Raw genomic sequence first — 20,417 nt, 5'->3', positions numbered from 1 at the left:
ATTTTGTAGCTACTATTAATTATAATTTTGATCAATAATGTTATTTAAAATTTTTTCCGATTCCTTCGAAGTTCCTTCGAAAATGGAAAAAGATGTTAAATGAATATTCTAATACATAAAAAAAGTTGAAAGAAACAAATTGACACTAATGATATAACGCAATGTCAAACTCTGAGGTCATTCCAAAGAGTTTGGAAAATTATTTTAAAGGATAAATAAGTCGCTGACATCGGCGTATATCATCGTAATATTCGATATTCGAACATAATAATTTTATCACGAGTTCGCAAAGTTCGTTCATTGTTAGATTTCGTATGTTGTTACGTAAGTTGGGTTATTGATCTCTTCTTATTTATTCTTTTTCCAAAGTTCGTTAAACCAAAGAAATTATACGAAATCTCCACGATTAATTATATTTAATTTACAAAGCAATAAAATTAATAATATCAGTTTGCCTTTTCTTGTAGTTTTTCTTCTAATCTAACGAGAATTTTTCGAATTAGTCGAACAATGATATCGTACGTATTATGCTATATCTCCATTATCGATATAAAATTTATCGATATATCGTTATTTTCTCTAAAGTTACATATCTTTAATTTTTAAATTCATTCTCGTGTAACTCAATTTCTGACACCCTGTACCCGTAAATTTACATTTACGATCGATTAAAATTATTTATTTTGAAAAGAAATTTTATTATTTTTCCAATAATTCATGGAAATGAAATAAATCATTGTTGTTCCTTATAATTTCATGCTTCGAATATCGTAATAATGAGTGTAAAGCGATAGATCGAAAATTAATTTTTTTCACTGTATTTTATTATATACGAACTTATCAAAATGATTGATAAAAAGAAACGTTAATTTTAAAATAAATAATCAATTCGTTATATGGCAATTATTACTTGCGTACAGATAATGGGATCACGTACGAATTTTTAGCGGCAATTTTACAACAAATAATTCTTCCTCCAATAAATATTATTTTTAAATATATAACATTCGTATTCATTAATTATTCGTATTCGAAATTTATTCGCATAGCTCATAGATACTCCAATAAATTTATTTCTCATAATTAATTGATTAATTAATTCTTTTTTGTCGCACAATAATAATAGCTATTATCTATTAAAATATATTCCTAATTTTGTTAATTTTTACGTTAAAAAAATTAATCAATCAATTCACTCGCACAATACGGTTTTACTAGAAAAATTATTTTTAATACATTTTCGAATTGCGTAATTACATCGATCGAATCGTCTAAATTGCACCCTACCCTATCTTTATCAACGATTAAAAGGAAAAAAAAAAAAAACGTAAGATAAACCGTCTACTTTCACCACCCTCGCGACCTTACCCTTAATCGACCCGAACGATACACATTATCGATCTGTTTTATCGAAGTCCAACGATTTCGAATTCGACTATATAAACTGGTGACTGGCCCGGTCTCTTCCAACTACGGTTCAACGAATGATCGTGATCATGAAGGCCGGTTTCCTATTTCTCGCGAGTCTCTGCTTGCTTGTCCAGGCGGTGCCCAACAAGGTCGCCGACAAGACGTATGTCACCAGGCAGAAGAACATCTACGAACTCTTCTGGCACGTGGACCAACCGACCGTTTACCATCCGGAACTCTACCAGAAGGCGCGCACTTTCAATCTCGTTGAAAATCTCGACAACTACAATGACAAAGTAAGTAGAAATAAGTGAAGAGATTTTTAACATTTTAAGCTTGAAATATTTTATAAGAATTGATATTAATTTGTTACCAATGAGGATGATCCAAGATTAGATAGAATTTTTTAGTATAATTTAGTTTTATAAGTATTGAAGATCTTTGGAAAGTCTTGATTCTTGAGCATGAAATCTTAACTGGTACTTTTTGCATCAATCAAATCAATTTTTATGTTTACTTTGCCTTCTAGAGAATATATTAACACTCTGTGTATAGAGAAAAGTTTAAAAAATATAAAATATAAAAATACAGTTGCTTACCAGAACGTATAATATAAAAATTCTCTATATTACAATCAATTATCAATTATACATGCAGAAAAATATTGTTTAATGAATCAAAAATTTGATACCAATAAAATATCATAATAAAATCATTGTAAAAAAAAGTTTTCTTTTTCATTTTTTGAGTTTGCAATTCAATTCTTTTTTCTTGTTCAATAATAGGAAGCGGTGAACGAGTTCATGCAACTCTTGAAACATGGAATGCTTCCACGTGGCCAAGTGTTCACGATGATGAACAAGGAAATGCGCCACCAAGCCGTGGTGCTTTTCCGTCTTCTGTACAGCGCCAAAACGTTCGACGTGTTCTACAACACAGCTGTCTGGGCCAGATTCAACGTAAACGAACAAATGTACTTATACGCGTTAAGCGTAGCCGTGATCCACCGTCCTGACACCAAACTGATGAAATTGCCGCCAATGTACGAGGTGATGCCACATTTATATTTCAATGATGAGGTCATGCAGAAAGCTTACAACATTGCCATGGGTGACACAGGTTGGCTATGTAGAAATTTTTTATTTTTTATTTTTATTTCTATATACGAATACATGATACATAATGAACAAGTGATTAAAAGAAACTCGATGAACACTTGTAGAGTGATAGAATTGAAATTCAATCGATGAAAATTTTTATTCAATTTTGAAACTTTGGTAGAAAGTTTCATTCGAATTCCAATCTTTATATATCCAATTTTAGAAAATGGGAATTGAAAAATTTAGATGAAAAATATTTTTATCGATTTGAATTTGTTCAATTCATTTTGAACGTAATCTATTCCTATATGACTTAACCAAATTGTCTCGGAGACAACGAATAAAATATATTTAGACTGTTTCGAAAATTTATTCAACCAATAATGAGTCTGTTAAATATTATAATTTTATTATATACAATCTTCTATTCTTTCTTTTATTCGTATATTTAAGAATGAATTTTCGCAAAATGCAAAATTTATAGCACATATGAAATAAAATTATAATTCTTTACGAAAGGAAGAAACGGGTTAATTTTTGAAATTAAAAAAATTATTCATGAAAATTTTCTTTCATTTTTAATAGCTGACATGAAAAAGACTTACAACAACATCGATTATTACTTACTTGCGGCGAACTATACCGGATGGTACTTAACCAAACACAACGTGCCCGAGCAGAGATTAAACTACTTCACCGAAGATGTTGGCCTCAACCATTTCTACTTCATGTTGAATCACAATTATCCACCTTTCATGCTTTCAAACTCGCTCAACTTTCCACAAATTCGGGGTGAATTCTATTTCTTCCTCCATAAGCAAGTATTGAACAGGTACGTTACTTTACCAAACTATAAAAATATTTTTATAGACAGTTTCAATTTTTCTACACATATATTCTCTCGCGTAAGAAATATAATACAACGACATCTACGAATTAAAATTCATCTCGCAGATATTACCTTGAGAGACTTAGCAACGACATGGGTGAGGTTAGTTATGTGAGCCTAGATCATCCCATACCGACTGGATATTATCCCACTATGAGATTCCGCAATGGACTTGCCTTCCCTCAGAGAGAAACTGGTGCTACGGTTCCACTTCATATGCAGAAATATGTTCAAGTAAACACTCTAAATATTAAATATTAACAATAATATCGTGATAAATCGACGAGAGAATAATTATTTCGTTCAAATTCTAAATTATAGATGATCCACGATCTTCACACCAGGATCTCAACCGCCATCGATCTTGGCTACGTTGTAGACTCGTACGGCAATCACGTCAAGTTGTACACGAAGCAAGGATTGAACGTTCTTGGTAACATCGTTCAAGGTAACGGAGACAGCGTTAACGTACAATTATACGGACAATTGGATCTGCTCGTGAGAAAAGTCTTAGGTTTCGGTTACGAATCCAACGTCAAGTATCAAGTCGTGCCATCCGCTCTTCAAATGTGGTCTACCAGCTTGAGGGATCCTGTATTCTTCAGCATCTACAAGACCATCCTTGATTATTATCACAAGTAATATATATAACAATTGTTATAACAAGTGTTATTCCTCTATATGATTTGCGTTAGAAAAAAAAAAAAATTACAATTGAAAGCATACGTATTTTTATTATACAGATACAAGGAAAATCTTCCGAAATACACCACGGAAGAATTAAACTTCCCAGGTGTAAGCATCGAATCCGTGACCGTGGACAAGCTCATCACTTATTTTGATCATTTCGAGTCCATGTTGAACAATGGAGTGTCGATTCAAAGTCACGCAAAAGCCAAGAACACCATGATCAAAGCTCGACAATACAGGTTGAACCACAAACCTTTTACCTATCACATCGTCGTGAACAGCGACAAAAACGTCAAAGGTATGGTCCGTATCTTCCTTGGACCGAAATACGACGAGTTCGGTCATGAAGTTGACCTCGTGCACAATTACATGAACTTCATGCAGATGGACGAGTTCGTGGTTAACCGTACGTATCATTTTTATCGTTTACAAACTGTATAAATAAGAATAGTTTCTCTTATATCTATTACGTATATTCTATTGTTGTTGGAAAGAGATAATGAATCCGATCAAAACACGTTTATTTTTGCAATGAATTTTTCTTTCTATTTACAGAGAAGGGCAATCTTTTATATAATTTTATAATTGAAAATAATTATGTGTTACTTTTACAAAAAAAATTCCTCTATTTTATATATTAATATTCAATCTTCTAGATCTTAGGTTAGAAGGCTAAAAAGTAATTAAAAAATTTAACTTCTTTGCTCTAAAATCTTTATTAATGGACAATAATCAATCTCTCGAAACTTTTTTTTCATTCCTTTCGATTTTTTTTCGCAGTGAAAAGCGGAAGCAACACGATCGAGAGGAACAGCCACGAATCCGTCTTCGTCGTCCCCGACGAGGTTCCCAGCGACGTGCTGTACAACAGGCTGGTGGTCAGCGAGGACGGTAGCGAGACGTTCAAGTATTCATCCCAGCCTTACGGCTTCCCCGAGAGGCTTCTTCTGCCCAAGGGCAAGAAAGAAGGTATGCCGTACAATGTGCTCGTGGTCGTCTCGCCATTCGACGACTCGAACGTCGTCCAAATAGACTCCCCTGTGTGGGGGCGCCACATTTACGACGGACGTGCTATGGGCTTCCCTCTGGACAAGCCTGTCGATCCTTTGCTCTTAGTACTGTCCAACATCCACGTGAAGGAGGTCCTCGTTCATCATAGGGAGATGGAGGAGTTGAACGTTGCCCTGTAAACGTGTAGAATTTAATACGTAGATTTAATCTTTTCTTCCTTATTTTTTTCTTTTTTAAATTATTTGAAGTAGAAAAAAAAAAAGAATTCGAAGTTTAAAGGAAGAGAGATGTAGAGAGAAAAAAAGAGATGTGAACGAAATAAAAGGATATGAAAATTATAAATCTTTTTTTCTTTTTTTTCCAATTCTTGTTATGCTCCTGTTATGTCTCACCACGAGAAAGGAATTAACAATTACAGCCACACAATAAGAACAAGTGCATGGAAAATTTGTACTTTTGCAAAAAAGATATTAGAGGTATGAGTTGAAGATAATTTAATAAGTCTTTTAAATTTCGCGGTTATTAATTTATCTGTAAAAATTGATTAAAAAAAAAAAAGAAAGAAAAGTTTGAATAACAGATAAATATTATCTAATATTAATTTTAAACACGATAAATATTTCGTATTACTTGAAAGAAAATGTGCGATTAAAATAATTGTGAACAAGAAACAAATTTATAAATACGGATACGTTAAATGATCTTTATTTACATTTAAACGTTCCAAAAATTAAGATATCCTCTGTCTTAATTAATCATTACAATTAATCGTCACATAAAGATAGTTGAAGATTATCGATTATTAAATTTTCCATAATTAAACGATCAAACTGTTAGTACATGCAAGGATCTAATAATAATTGAATGTCCATCGGTAACAAAAACAGCAGCTGCGCAGACAAGAGGACTTCATTTCCGGCACATAAATCACAACGAAATTATCAACGGAGACAATAGTATCCCTTGACTATAATGAATTATTAACCAATCCGTGTTGATAATGGGAAGAAAACTGTGATCTCGAGTAAGAGCAAGTGTTTCGCACGATAATTGCAATCGGGCAAGCAACGATAAAACGTTTTTATACATTCTTATATGTATCTTAATGTTGTAATGATATACGATTACGAGAAAATACTTGCAACATAAATAGTTACGTAGCGATAAAACAGATAAAAACCAATGTGTATATATCCTGTGTACGTTCATACATGTGTGCTTTAATTAAAAAAAATCAGGATCATTGTCAATTTTTTTATATTTTTTTATCGTTTTTTTCTTTTTAAATTTAACAGCAGAATTAACAAAATTTTTATCAACTGGTTGGTACCTATCCGATAATTTATACGATCACGATCAGGTTAAATGTTATTATTCTCTTGCTATAGTTTCGTGCAACTCGATATTTGGAATTTATTTGAAATATTTATTCGTATATATTACCACATTCAAAGAAGAAAAATTTCTGGACGTTTGATAAAATTATCGAGAAATAAAAGATGAAAAGTTGGTGTAATTAAAAGCAAAAGGAGAGGAGTAAAACGTATGAATGTATTTTAGTGATTAATAAAAATAATGATAATAAAATTTAAATACCATGTCTAATAAATTTCATAAATTCTAATAAATTTTATTAAAAACACCTAATTTTTTGGATCAAGGATCGTATATTATATCTAAATTTATCGTCTCTATGCTTACAATATCGATATTCTTTATTTTTTCAATAAATTCTTATTCGAGTTTTACATAATTCTGTGAATTTGTACTTTTTTTCGTGTACACACAATTTTTGCCACACAATTTGGATTTTATTTTCTTAATTTTAAAAGAAATTTCTTTTTAACGTTTAATATCAAGAGATATTAAAAGTGTGTAAATATATAATTAAATGTTAATAATTAGAAAAAAATATGATGAATGAAGGTAAGAAAACTCTATAAAATAAAGTTATAGATTGTTATTGGGTTATTCTTATCCCACGATGATATTGACTTGCGGTAAACATAATAATTGTTATTCGATTTTAGTATCGAGGAGTTGTATAATAATTCTCTTTATCTTTAAAAAATTTATTTTTCAATCGACTTATCGACATTATCTTGCGATTATTTTATTCCTCTTAATTCAAATCGCATAAAAAATAATCTTCATTGACCTTCGCTGTCATACAACTTTATTTTACGAAAATGTATAATATATTATTATGCATATCCTTATTAAAACTTTAAAATTTTTTTTCTTCTTTTCAGATAAAAAATTGTCGATATATATAATTTTATTCGACGAAAGATTCGAAATTAATAACATTTATTTATCAAATAATTGACATCGAAAAAAATCGTAAGATACTTCAACAAGATATTTTTATGAACGTAATCATCTTTAAAAATTATAATCTCTACCGTAATGAACGAAAATATAATTTTTTTTACAAGCTAAACGTTCACGCTTTAACTACGTGAAGGATTGACGATGTCAAAAGTTTAAACTAATAGCTCCACGTATTGCATTATTTATATATCCATCCAACATCCAAAAAAATCAAAGGAAAGGATTACGGATTTTATCGATCAAATGGAAATTTACTTTGGTCATTTGATTTGGTAAATCGAAAAGGCAAATGGAACAACGAGGGAGGAAGACTCGAGGGGGAGGGGATGAGAGTATGAGGGTATAAGAGTAGCCTCAAGCATCTCCACTCTCAGATTCTGCCGGTTTTCATCTTCTCGAAAATATGTTTATACCGTCACATCAAGTATGGCTGGTTGGCTTATTGGCCTTCAGTTTGGTCGGTGCAGAATATTACGACACGAAAACAGCGGACAAGGACTTCCTGTTGAAACAGAAGAAGGTGTACAATCTGCTTTATCGCGTCGCTCAACCAGCTTTGGCGAACATTACATGGTATAACGAGGGTCAAGCATGGAACATAGAAGCCAACATCGATTCCTACACCAATGCGGTGAGTAATCATAAAAATTAAACAGATCTCTTCAAATGTTATTCCTAAATGTTTATAACATTTTTAAAAATCATTCTACAATTAAATAATAAGAAAATAATGAGCTTTTAAATTTTTTAAATTCTGAATTTTGTTAAGTTTCATTAGTAAAAATACATTTGGGAAAATATAAAGGAAAATTATTAACAAAATGTATAAAGAATGTTTTAAAAATTATACTCGTGAATTTTCAGGCAGCGGTGAAGGAATTCCTCTCGATATACAAACATGGGATGCTTCCACGTGGAGAATTATTTTCTCTCTATTATCCGCAACTCCTTAGGGAAATGTCAGCCTTGTTCAAATTGTTTTACCATGCGAAAGATTTCGATATTTTCTTCAAGACAGCTCTCTGGGCGAAGAACAACATAAACGAGGCGCAATACATATACAGTTTGTACACAGCCGTGATTACAAGGCCGGATACCAAATTCATTCAATTGCCACCGCTCTACGAGATGTGTCCCTATTTCTTCTTCAATTCAGAAGTATTGCAGAAAGCCAATCACGCTCTGATTTTTGGGAAATTAGGTAATACATAACCTTTTTTAATATTTTTCGAAATTTTCTTCAATTGCACAAGATGAATGATAATTCTCTTCGATTAATTAACTCGTTTGTTTCTTCTATGATTAATGGAAAAACAATGCTTATACAATTTTTTTCTTTTTTGGAATTTTAATTTTGCAAAGGAAAAGTTTTATATATTAGTAATCTTTGACAATTATTTTATTTTATTTTATAGAAAAATTGAAATAATAAAATATTGTAATTTTTTTTAAAATAAAGATTAAAATTTTAAAATAAAGATTAGAAGAATTATTTTATAAATGATTAAAATAATATCTCAATGAAATATAAATTTTATAAAAAACATTTTCAATAATGCAAAATAAAAATTACGAATTCCGAATATATTTTTGGTTATGTCAAATAACAAATATTCAATATACTATTATAATTATTTGATTTCAGACACCAAAACAAGTGGAAAATACAAAGAGTACATAATTCCGGCAAATTATTCGGGCTGGTATCTGAATCACGATTACAACTTGGAGAATAAACTAAATTACTTTATCGAAGATATCGGATTAAACACTTACTATTTCTTCTTGCGTCAAGCATTCCCGTTCTGGTTACCATCGAAGGAATACGATTTGCCGGATTATCGTGGCGAAGAATATTTATATAGCCATAAACTATTGTTGAACAGATATTACTTGGAAAGGCTTTCCAATGATTTACCTTATCTCGAGGAGTTCGACTGGCAGAAACCATTCTATCCTGGTTATTATCCTACCATGACTTATTCCAATGGACTACCATTCCCCCAAAGGCCGATCTGGAGCAACTTTCCCATCTACAAATACAAATACATCAGGGTAATCGAAAAAATTCGAGTGTTTTTTTGACAAGAATTATTCTATCATTATATTTAAATCATTAAAGGATTTATCCAAAAAATTTTGGGAATATCCATTAACTAACCATTTTTGAGATAATTTCAAGAAATATTTTCCTTTTCTTTCTTATTGATAAAAAAATTGACCAATCACAGAGCGTGTAACTTAATCGAATAGCGTTGACTATGTGCCGAGCGCGAACAAATTCAAACAACATATATCGAAGAAAGTATGTTCTTATCGAAAATTATAGTAACTATATTCGATTAGGCCAAATCATAATGAAAATTTTCACAAAGAAAAAAAATTGCTTGAAATTACCTCGAAAATTTAATGAATATATTTTTAAGACAGTTTACGAAGAATATGTTAATATATACTCTAGAAATCATTCGATCAATCCGGTTAAAGTAATTTTGATTTCATTTAAGGAAATTATGAACAAGGAATCGAGAATATCGGCAGCAATCGATTCTGGTTATATTCTGAACAACGATGGAAAATGGCACAATATTTACAGCGAGAAAGGTTTGAACATTCTTGGAAATATAATCGAAGGTAATGCAGATTCGTACAACACTGAATTCTATGGCAGCATCGATACCCTCGCGAGGAAAATCCTTGGTTACAATTTAGAAGCAGCAAGCAAGTATCAAATTGTTCCAAGCGCCTTGGAAATTTTCTCCACATCTATGAAAGATCCCGCATTCTATCGAATCTATAAAAGAATAATTGATTATTATCACAGGTAATTAATTTTAATTTCTTTTAATTTATTTTTAATCATAATTTTAATTTTACAATATATATTGTAATTTTAAATAAATTTAATAGTAGTTGTAGTAGTAAATTATTAAATCTAAATTTTTCTATATCATTTTTCAGAATTTTTAACGAAGAAAAAAAATAAGATTATTTTAAAAAGAAAATCGTTTTATTTTGTAACGAAAGAATATAATGTTTAATATCGATTTAATGTTGTATTTGTTTCCAGCTACAAAATGCATCAGAAACCGTACAATAAAGATGAAATTATTTATCCGAATTTGAAGATCGAATCTTTTACCGTGGATAAACTGATTACGTATTTTGAACAATTTGATACAACGATCAACAATGGATTGTTACTTGAAGAGCAAAGAAACGATGATAAACCGTTTTTAATTAAAATTAGACAGTATCGTTTAAATCACAAACCGTTTAACTTCCATATTACTATCAACGCTGATAAACCAATGAAAGCAGCCATTAGAATTTTTATCGGACCGAAATACGATTCGCATCACAAACTGATCGAAATTCCAGAAGATCTGAAATACTTTTACGAAATTGACAATTGGATGCTAGATTGTAAGTTTATTCATTTTTACTTCTCTCTATCAATTTTATTTACTTATTCAATAATAAAAAAAGGAATTAAAATGATTATTTTTGCATTCTCTTTAATAGTAATAATAATAATAATAATTATTTGTTATATTATTTTCAACAGTGAATTCCGGTTTGAACAAAATTACACGTAACAGTTTAGATTGTTTCTTCACGATGAATGATCTAGAACCGAGCGAGATATTCTATGAAAAGATCGAAACGTCTCTCAACAGTGACAAACCATTTACTTACAATGAAAGAATTTTTGGATTCCCAGGAAGATTGTTATTACCTAGGGGTAAAAAGGAAGGAATGCCATTCCAGTTGTTCTTATATGTTAGTCCAGTCTCTTCGGAATATAATCAGTACAATTCGAGAATATGGGGTGGTTACAAATTTGACAAAAGACCGTTTGGTTTTCCGTTAGATAAACCTCTCTATGATTTCAATTATGAAGGACCTAATATGTTGTTCAAAGATATTCTTATTTATCACAAGGATGAATTTGATATGAATATCACTTATTAATTATTTTCTCTTTTCATTTGTATCTTTCACGTTTATTTTTATAATATTATAATTTTGTAATAAATGTTTTCTTTTATCCCCCCAATATGTTTTATTTTGTCCATCTTTTTACATGTGGATGCATATATTTTTAAAATTGTAATATATTGTAATTTTAAAATTACAATATATATAATAAATAAAGAAATAATTAATAAATAAATAAGTAGATTTTTAATAAGTAGAATTAAATAAATAAATAAATGAATAGTTATTATAAAGTAATGTATAATGTGTAAAAAATGTTAAATTAATATATATTAAATATTAATTTAGAATGTTAAAATAAGTAATTGATACTATTCTCCGTAATAATAGAATTTATTCAAATATTTGATTTAAATTCATAATTTGTCAGAAAAATTTCAGATAGAAGATATATTTGATTTTGAAAAACATTGAATGTGTGCTTAATTAACGTACCTTGTTTGTGAACATGCGTCAAAAGCAAATACAAGAAGAGTTAACAATGGAAAAAAAAATGGAAGTAAAATTAAAAATTGAAGAGCTGGAAGCGCCATCTCTAGAGTGCCGTGGATGAAACAAAATATAGATGAGAATAAATAATAAAAGAAGAAAAGAAATAAGTTAAGAATTGAGGATTAGCGCCTCTCTTGAGTACTTTTAGAAAGAGGATTCTTTAAAGAGATATTTTTCATATTCAAGAGTAGTAATATAAATGGTTAATTTTTACTATATCCTTTTTTATTTTTTTGTATTTAATTTTCATATTCTGAAGATAATGTTAATTTCAATATTTTTACTTTATCTCTGTGTCTTTTTTTCGTTCCTTTTATTTATATTTGTTCTGGAAAATTTATGCATTTATTTCAACAATTTCAATGTCACATTAATTTTATTGTTTTTTAAAATAAAATTGTAATAGAAATACGTAGTTATTCTGACTATTATATTAAATAATATACATATATTATATATATTATATATACGGATTGATATTCTCTGTTATTTATATATAGATACATGTTATTTTTAAATATATGTAAAATAGATCTTTCTATGCTTTCATAATCGATGTTTTAAAATTATTTTAATATTAAACGTAAAATTTTATAATATTTTTGATCTATTATTATCTATATTTCATTCAAAATTTTATATTAAATATTAATTAATGTTAAATAATGTTTAAAAATATTAATTAAATATTAATAAAATTAACTTTTTATAAATGTTTTATTGAATAAAATATAACATTCAACATAATTATAATGATAATATTTAATATTTAATAATCATAACTTTAATATTTAATTTTATTTAAATAAAAATGCCTATATTTTTTTAAAAATTCGAGTCAAATATTTTTCTTTACGATATAATCTTTCATATTTTTTTTTATATTATAATATAAAACAATGTAAAAAGCAATTGAAAAATATGAAATGAAAAGATTTTTAAATATTAGATTTTTTAATATAGATTGAAATTGTTTAAGAAGAGGAAAATTTCTATAGCTCACTTCAATTTGGAATACCAATAGTTCAAAAATGGCGACTACCGCTAATTACGCTTTTTCTTCTGATGGTGAATATTTTGCACATTGTGGAAATGATGGAAAATTAAAAATTTGGGATACTAATACTGGTCGTTTAAAGCAAGAATATGTTTCCAATTTTCATCTTTCTTCTCCATGTTGTATTTTGGAATGGCTTTACATCAGTTCTCGTACCACAAATACATCGGTAAACCATGTGCTTCTTTATTTCATATTTTTATTAATGTTAAATTTTTTTATTTTATTACATATTCATTTTGTATATTATGATAAAATATAAATTTTTTTAAATATGAACTATCTTTTAAATCTCATTGCTCAACATGAATGTTTATATTCTTTAATTAATCATACTTTATTATTGCTTTATAGGTTATGTTTTCCATGCTTTTTACAATTTTGTATAAATTTTATATTATAAGAGATACTATAATTAGATTTTTAAAATTATTTTTAAAATATAAGTATATTTTATTTCATGAATTCGTTTTTTTTAATCACATTTACTATAAAATTATGTTTATTTTAATAAAATCGTATTTGAGGTTATAATTTTTATTCGCTACTCTATTTGTTAAATTTAATTAATAAATATTATATAAATATAGAGATTTGAATATTTTAATAATTTTTAGCCTTCGCCATGGAAGAAACGAAGAAGAAAATCAATTTCAGAAGAATCCATTCAAAAGGGTATTATTGCTATGGGTTCAACAAATGGAAAAATTACACTTTATGATACAACAACTTCCTCGGTCACTGCACAATTAGATGGCCATTCTGGTTCAGTTACTGCAGCAACATGGTCTGAAAATGTTGGGTTTATCACTGCATCAGATGATCATCATATTATTCAATGGAATCTTCAAGAAAATGGTGTAAAATGTAAATGGAAATCAGGAAAAGGAAAAACTACATCATTAGCAGTATCAACAGATGGAAATAATTTATTATCAGGAGAAAGAGTTGTCAAATGGTGGGATTTAAATACTAAGCAGTTAATAAGAACATTCACAGGTCATGCTAATCAAGTGACATGTCTTCATACTATAAAAATGACATCTGGAAATAATTATGTTATTAGTGGTGCTTATGGTGATGGTTATCTCAGTGTTTGGGCATTAGATGAAGTAAGATATTTTTTTTTCTTTTTATCTTAAAGTTTTTTATTAACAATTTATTTAAATTAAAATAATAATTCATATAATATTAAGTTTGATCCCATGTGATTATTGTTTTATTCTGTGTTTTGAAGTATCTTATAAGATAATTGCAAAAAATAATAATGAATGAAATATTCATAAAAACAAAAAAAGTATCATTTTTCTATAAGTAATTTTTTAATAATTAAATAAATAATTATATAATAAAATAATGTTTTTTTTGAGTTTTAAGAATTTTTAGAATGTTGATAATATAACATTATTTGTTTTAAAATATTTTTAAAATGATCATTGTTAATGACTAAAATGATTTTTCATGAAAAAATAAATTGAAATTATGAATTTGAAATTATAAATAACATTTTTTTAAAATGTTATTTATAGTTTTTTTTTAAATTTTATTTTCAATATTTTTTATTATAAATTTATATATTTTGTAGAATACTATGCATTTTTCAATATTAATATATTAATAAATTAATAAATCAAATATGTAATTATATTTCATTAATTAAGAAAATATTTTCAGCAAAGAAATGAAAGAACTTCTGTAGCAAGTTTAGCCTTACAAGATGATCCAATAAGTGTTTCTGCAAATGTCTCAGCAAATTCTCAAGTGATGGTTGTAGTTGTAACAAGATCTGGACAAGTACAGTTATTTCAATATCAACCAAATGGTCGATCAAAACCTTTAAAACCCAGTTTAAATATTGCTGTTGCTTCTGATATAAGTCAAAAAGATGAAGTACAACAAATTTCTATTTTAAATGCAATGTTAACAGATGATCAGAAATTATTATTAGCATATGGAACATATCTTAATCCTACATTTGAAAAAGTGATACCAGATTTTTCTGATAAAGTACAGTATTTAGTGCGTTCAGAATACAAAAGAAATAAAGAGAGGAAAGAAGAAATTTCTAAAGTAAAATCAACTATAATTGAAGACAATGTTGAATACCTTCCACCAGGTATTTTTTTTTAAATATTTAATTGTTATTAATATATAACAAAATTTATTTTTATCTTTTAAAATATCTTATATTTATTTAAATTTGCAATTTATAAATCAAATATAGATTAAAAATGTAATATTTTCTTTCTATATGTTTTTTTCTAACTTGGTTTTTTTTTTTGTTTTGTTTTTTTTTTTAGGAATAATAGAAACTACGCAAAAGAAGAGTAAAAACAGTTCAGGATCTCAATTGTTATTGAAAGACAGATTGGAAAACTTAAGCTTAAGTGCTGAAAGCAGTTCTATAGGCAAAACTATTAGTACAGGTAACAACAGGACACAACTTCTAATACAAGGCTTGAACAGTAAAGATAAAACTATTTTGAGTAATATCTTACTCACAAAGAATGAGTCCATTATTAAGAATACTATTGCTAAACTACCAATACAAGCAATTGGACCACTTCTTAAAGAACTCACTATCCTTCTCCAGGGTAAAACTTACACGTAAGATTTTTCAAATTAATTAATTTAATTATTATTTTTTTTTTTTTTATTATATTTAATCCCTTAATTGCAAACGCACATTTAAAAAATCATTTACGAAAGAAAACGTATTTCTTATGAAATTAACATAATATTATATTTTATCATTTTATTCATTTTAACGAAATTGTGGAATTATATACAAATATTTCAAAATATATCTTTGAATTTTTAAAAAAATGTAATCACTTTCTTATTTCAAGATTTTTATCCAATTTTGTTTAATAAATCAAAGTTATATAATAAAATTTTTTCGATTTATATCAAAACAATCGTGAATTAACAGAACATTTTTTTTTTTAATCCACGGACAGAAAATTGTGATATTCATTTGCACAATAAAAGTCAATTATGATCAAAAATAATATTATTGTTATATTTATTTTGAAAAGAAATCTTATATTTTTTAATAATATTCTGTAAATAATAAAATCAGCTTTTAATTTTTTTCAAGAAAGTAAATGTTAATATGATTTTTAAAAATTATTTTAAAAATAAAAATCTATATAAATAAATGCAATCGATATTTTCTTCACATCTTACAGTGAATTCATAAATTATTTTTTATACTTTTCTCCATAAAATTGTAAAAACTATATTAACTGAAGAATTCGCGTTGACTACGAGCATTAGTATAAAATTGGAACTTGGTCAAATATATTTTTCGTCGAATCAAGACTGTAAAGTGAAACAAAATTATATTATTATAATAATTATTAATACTCTAAATACGCGGCTCGGATTCGGAAGTAGAACATATTTAAGGTATGAATCTTTAGTAACTCGCGTTTATTGATCAAAGAAATTTCTTATTGATTAAAAAATGTTGCAGCATATGAAATAAGTAATAAATTGAATTCGATTTATTGTAATAAATTGTCAATTCCCGTCTTACTATATTCATCCTTAATGGCTATCTTATCAATTATATCTTTTTCTACTTCTTAATCATTATATTATAGGAGTAAAATTGCTGTGCGATGGTTGGAAGCATTGCTAACGACACATGCAGGACATTTATTATCACAAGCAGATCTTGTGGAATTATTCGGACCAATTTTAAGTTCAATAGATGCTAAACTAGCTCTTTTGACAGAACTCTCAAAACTTAAAGGTCGAGTTTCTCTTGTCACTGGTCAAATTTCCCAAACAATGGAAGAACACGATAAAGACGTTACCGAAAATTGTCTCGTTTATCAAGATTCAGGTTCATAATAAAATTTTATTTTATTATAATTGATTATTTTTTTTTAGATTTATATCAGATTTATTATTTTAATTTTTTAAAATAATGCAGTTTATAAATTAAAGAATTATTTTTATCTTATAATATTTATTTAAAACTTATTTCGTTAGATTCATCAGACGAAGATGGTGGAATTGAAGATGAGGATTTAGAAAGTGAATCCGATGAAGATTGGGAACAAATGTCAAATCAAGAGGATGAAGCACTTCAAGATGATCAAGATGATCAAGAACAGCAAAATGAGGATGTCAAGAGTATGAATTCTGATCATGAAGATGATGAATTTATATCCAGCTGAATATTAATTTAGGTAAAATTGAAAAAAGAAAATTATAAAAAAGAATATATTAGAATTTCAAATTATGGTTAAATAATATTATTTAAATGTATAAGAAATTTAAATTATGTTTAAACAAATTTAAATGAATAAATTTGACAATTTCATTAAATTATTTTATATTATATTATATTAATACTATTCGAAAAATAAATTAATTTTATTATAATTATTATAAATTGATTATATAATAACATTATTAAAATATAATATTTTGTCTGTTTTAGTGAACATGGAGTTCCTGAATATAAAGAATTTGAAAAAAAAAAAAAAATAATTAAAATGTTAAATAAATACTGTTTTTTTACAAAAACTATTAAATATAAAAAATTAAATATATCTGTATTCCAATCATCTCTATTCAAAATGAGAAGTTATTTTATGCTTCTGATTTAAGTTAAAAATAAATAATAAGTATTTACATAGGAATAAACTTTTTTTCTTTTTTTTTTCTTTTCTTTTTTCTTTTCTTTTTTTTTTTTTTTTTTTTTTTTAATGATACAAATTTAATATTATTATTACACAAAATTTTATAATGATTATCTATTTTCCTTCTTTTCCTTTATTATTTTTTTAAAAATTCGCGCCTTTCTGTCTTCATGACGAAGGACATAAATCTAATATAGTTTTTTAATTTTGAGGTTAGGTGAACAAATGATGGATAACATAGAATATTTTTTATCAAAAAAATAATGAGTTCAAAGAGTTTTTAAAAATTTATTTAAATGAATGAAAGTTGATAAGATATAATAATTTATTCAAATTTTTTAATCGCTTTTTAATATGGTGAGTAGAAAAATAGTTTAATACAAATTAATATTTATTAAGGTTAAAAGATTTAAAAGTTAATTATTCTTTTTAGGTATTATTACATTATTATATTATAAATTTATTTATACATTATTTGTATATTTTTCAATGAATTTGGATAAAATATAATTTATATAATTTTTAATTTGTATTTTAGCCAGTGTTAAAACATGATATTGAACTTCCAACTTCAGTTCCTGAATTATTATTGGAAAAGCATGCAAATTTTTTACTTTCTTATGGCACTGATAAGGATGAATATGTAAGTATTATATTTATTTTAAAAGTTTTTTTTAAAACTTTAAAAATAAATATTCAATGGTAATAACAGTTTTTATTTTAAATATTGTTATTATCGATTGTTAAATAGAATTTATATGAACAAAATTTTATTATACAATAATTTATTTATTTTATATATTTTGTATATGATATAAAGATTAATTGCACATATATGTTAAAATTGAACTTATTATAATTAATAGAGATATTATTAAATTTTAGATGTATTGTATGACAGAGCATATGAGAATGTCTGGAATGTATTGGGGTTTAACAGCATTGGATCTTATGGGTAAATTAGAACAAACAAATCGAAATGAAGTATTGGAATTTATTGCTCAGTGTCAAACAGAAAGTGGTGGTATAGCTGCTAGTTTACAACATGACCCGCATATTCTTTATACTTTAAGTGCAGTTCAAATATTATGTATATATGATGCATTGGACACTATTGATATAGAAAAAGTTATAAAATATGTAAAAGAAAGACAACAACCAGATGGAAGTTTTACTGGTGACATTTGGGGTGAAATTGATATGAGATTTTCTTTTTGTGCTGTGGCAACATTATCTCTTTTGGCAAGTAAAATTTTTTAAATATTTATATATGCATATATATAAAAAATACATATATATAAAAAAAATTATTTATATTAAATGAAATTTTTTGTTAATTATTTTAAAATAGATTTTAAAAATATTATTTTAGAATCGATTGGATGCCATAGATATTAACAAGGCAATTGAATTTGTAATGAAATGTATGAATTTTGATGGTGGTTTTGGATCAAAACCTGGAGCTGAAAGTCATGCTGGTATGATTTACTGCTCTATAGGACTTTTATCAATAACTGGTAATTTTTTTTTTTATTTTGATTTTATATATATATATTTTCTAAATATTTAATACAATAAAATGCAATTCATTGAATTTTTATTGAAGAGTCAATAAAGATATAAAGATAAAACATAAAAAAATATAAAATAAACATAAAGATATTAAATATTTCCAGATAATCTTCATTTAATAGATGCAGATCAATTAAGTTGGTGGCTTTGTGAAAGACAACTTCCATCTGGAGGTTTAAATGGTAGGCCAGAAAAATTGCCTGATGTTTGCTATTCTTGGTGGGTTCTTTCTGCACTTACAATTTTAGGACGTCTTCATTGGGTTGATAAAGAACAATTGGTATATATTTTTCTTATATATATTATTTTAAAAAATAGATTAGCAAATTATTGAAAGAATATCATTTGATTATTTTTTTCATTGGTTATTTTTAGAGTTAAATTAAAAAGAAACAAAATTTTAATAATTAGTAATATTTTTTTCTTATTAGATAACATGTTCGTTGATTTGAAAATGTAAAGAAAATAATAATATGTCTTATCATTTATCATTAGAAATTATATATAGTTTTTACAGTTGTGAAAATGAATAATTATTCTATTTATAATATTAGAGAACATGATACAAATTGGAATTATATAAAATTTCTTATGTTGAAACTTTTTTTTTTCCCCTAATAATTAAAAAATTTTTCAGTTAATATATAAAAATAAAAATTAAGTCGAAAAAGCTTCATATTATGTTATACATCATTAGAAATCATTATATATCATATCATTAAAAATTAACAGTATAAAATAAGTTATTAGTAATATATTTCATTATATTTTTATTATATTTTTATATTTTATATTTTTGATTTAATATTAATTTACAGGTAAAGTTTGTATTAGCATGTCAAGATACAGAATCAGGAGGATTTAGTGATCGTCCAGGCGATATTGCTGATCCTTTTCATACTCTTTTTGGCTTAACTGCGCTTTCCCTTTTAAATACTGATTATCCTTTAAAAAAAATTAACCCAACATATTGCATGCCTGAATATGTAATTCAAAGGTTACATTTAAATCCTTCAAGACTTGACCAAAGTAATTGACGTTTAATTATAGAAAATTTTTTATTACATTTAAATATTTATAAAATACTATAACAAAAAGTATAATATTAATATTTTATATCAATTAGTTTCATTTATTATTTTATTTAAAGAATTCAATATTTTTTATTTAAATTTATTGATATATTATAAAATAATAAATAA

The 20,417-nt window shown here is 26.5% G+C and overlaps 4 protein-coding genes across 4 annotated transcripts; all 4 read left to right on the top strand.

The window, feature by feature from the left end:
* The first annotated feature begins 1,484 nt into the window (after positions 1-1,484).
* Positions 1,485-5,279, top strand: HEX70b (hexamerin 70b). The gene is given in 7 exon segments (NM_001011600.1): positions 1,485-1,706; positions 2,196-2,529; positions 3,096-3,342; positions 3,465-3,633; positions 3,721-4,037; positions 4,143-4,495; positions 4,870-5,279. Coding segments are annotated over 7 exon segments (2,052 nt in total).
* Positions 5,280-7,792: 2,513 nt separating this feature from the next.
* Hex70a (hexamerin 70a) lies at positions 7,793-11,900 on the top strand. Its single transcript, NM_001110764.1, is given in 6 exon segments — positions 7,793-8,065; positions 8,299-8,635; positions 9,080-9,489; positions 9,942-10,258; positions 10,505-10,860; positions 11,003-11,900. Coding segments are annotated over 6 exon segments (2,055 nt in total). The 5' UTR covers positions 7,793-7,837; the 3' UTR covers positions 11,410-11,900.
* A 1,027-nt stretch (positions 11,901-12,927) lies between these two features.
* On the top strand, positions 12,928-17,643 carry LOC409353 (WD repeat-containing protein 43). Its single transcript, XM_006569710.3, has 7 exons — positions 12,928-13,154; positions 13,603-14,097; positions 14,660-15,101; positions 15,286-15,592; positions 16,594-16,838; positions 16,988-17,187; positions 17,442-17,643. The coding sequence occupies exons 1-6, from the start codon at positions 12,960-12,962 to the stop codon at positions 17,173-17,175; spliced, it is 1,872 nt and encodes a 623-aa protein (XP_006569773.2). The 5' UTR covers positions 12,928-12,959; the 3' UTR covers positions 17,176-17,187; positions 17,442-17,643.
* A 197-nt stretch (positions 17,644-17,840) lies between these two features.
* On the top strand, positions 17,841-20,313 carry LOC726822 (geranylgeranyl transferase type-2 subunit beta). Its single transcript, XM_026442375.1, has 6 exons — positions 17,841-18,000; positions 18,182-18,286; positions 18,529-18,885; positions 19,016-19,160; positions 19,320-19,495; positions 20,034-20,313. Exons 1-6 carry the CDS (start codon positions 17,998-18,000, stop codon positions 20,250-20,252), a joined length of 1,005 nt encoding a protein of 334 aa, XP_026298160.1. The 5' UTR covers positions 17,841-17,997; the 3' UTR covers positions 20,253-20,313.
* Positions 20,314-20,417: the final 104 nt, after the last annotated feature.

This window comes from Apis mellifera, linkage group LG8, assembly GCF_003254395.2.
Source record: "Apis mellifera strain DH4 linkage group LG8, Amel_HAv3.1, whole genome shotgun sequence".
NCBI classification, from domain to species: domain Eukaryota; kingdom Metazoa; phylum Arthropoda; class Insecta; order Hymenoptera; family Apidae; genus Apis; species Apis mellifera.
The sequence above is the reverse complement of the archived record's forward strand: the minus strand, read 5'-3'. Positions and strand labels throughout refer to the sequence as shown.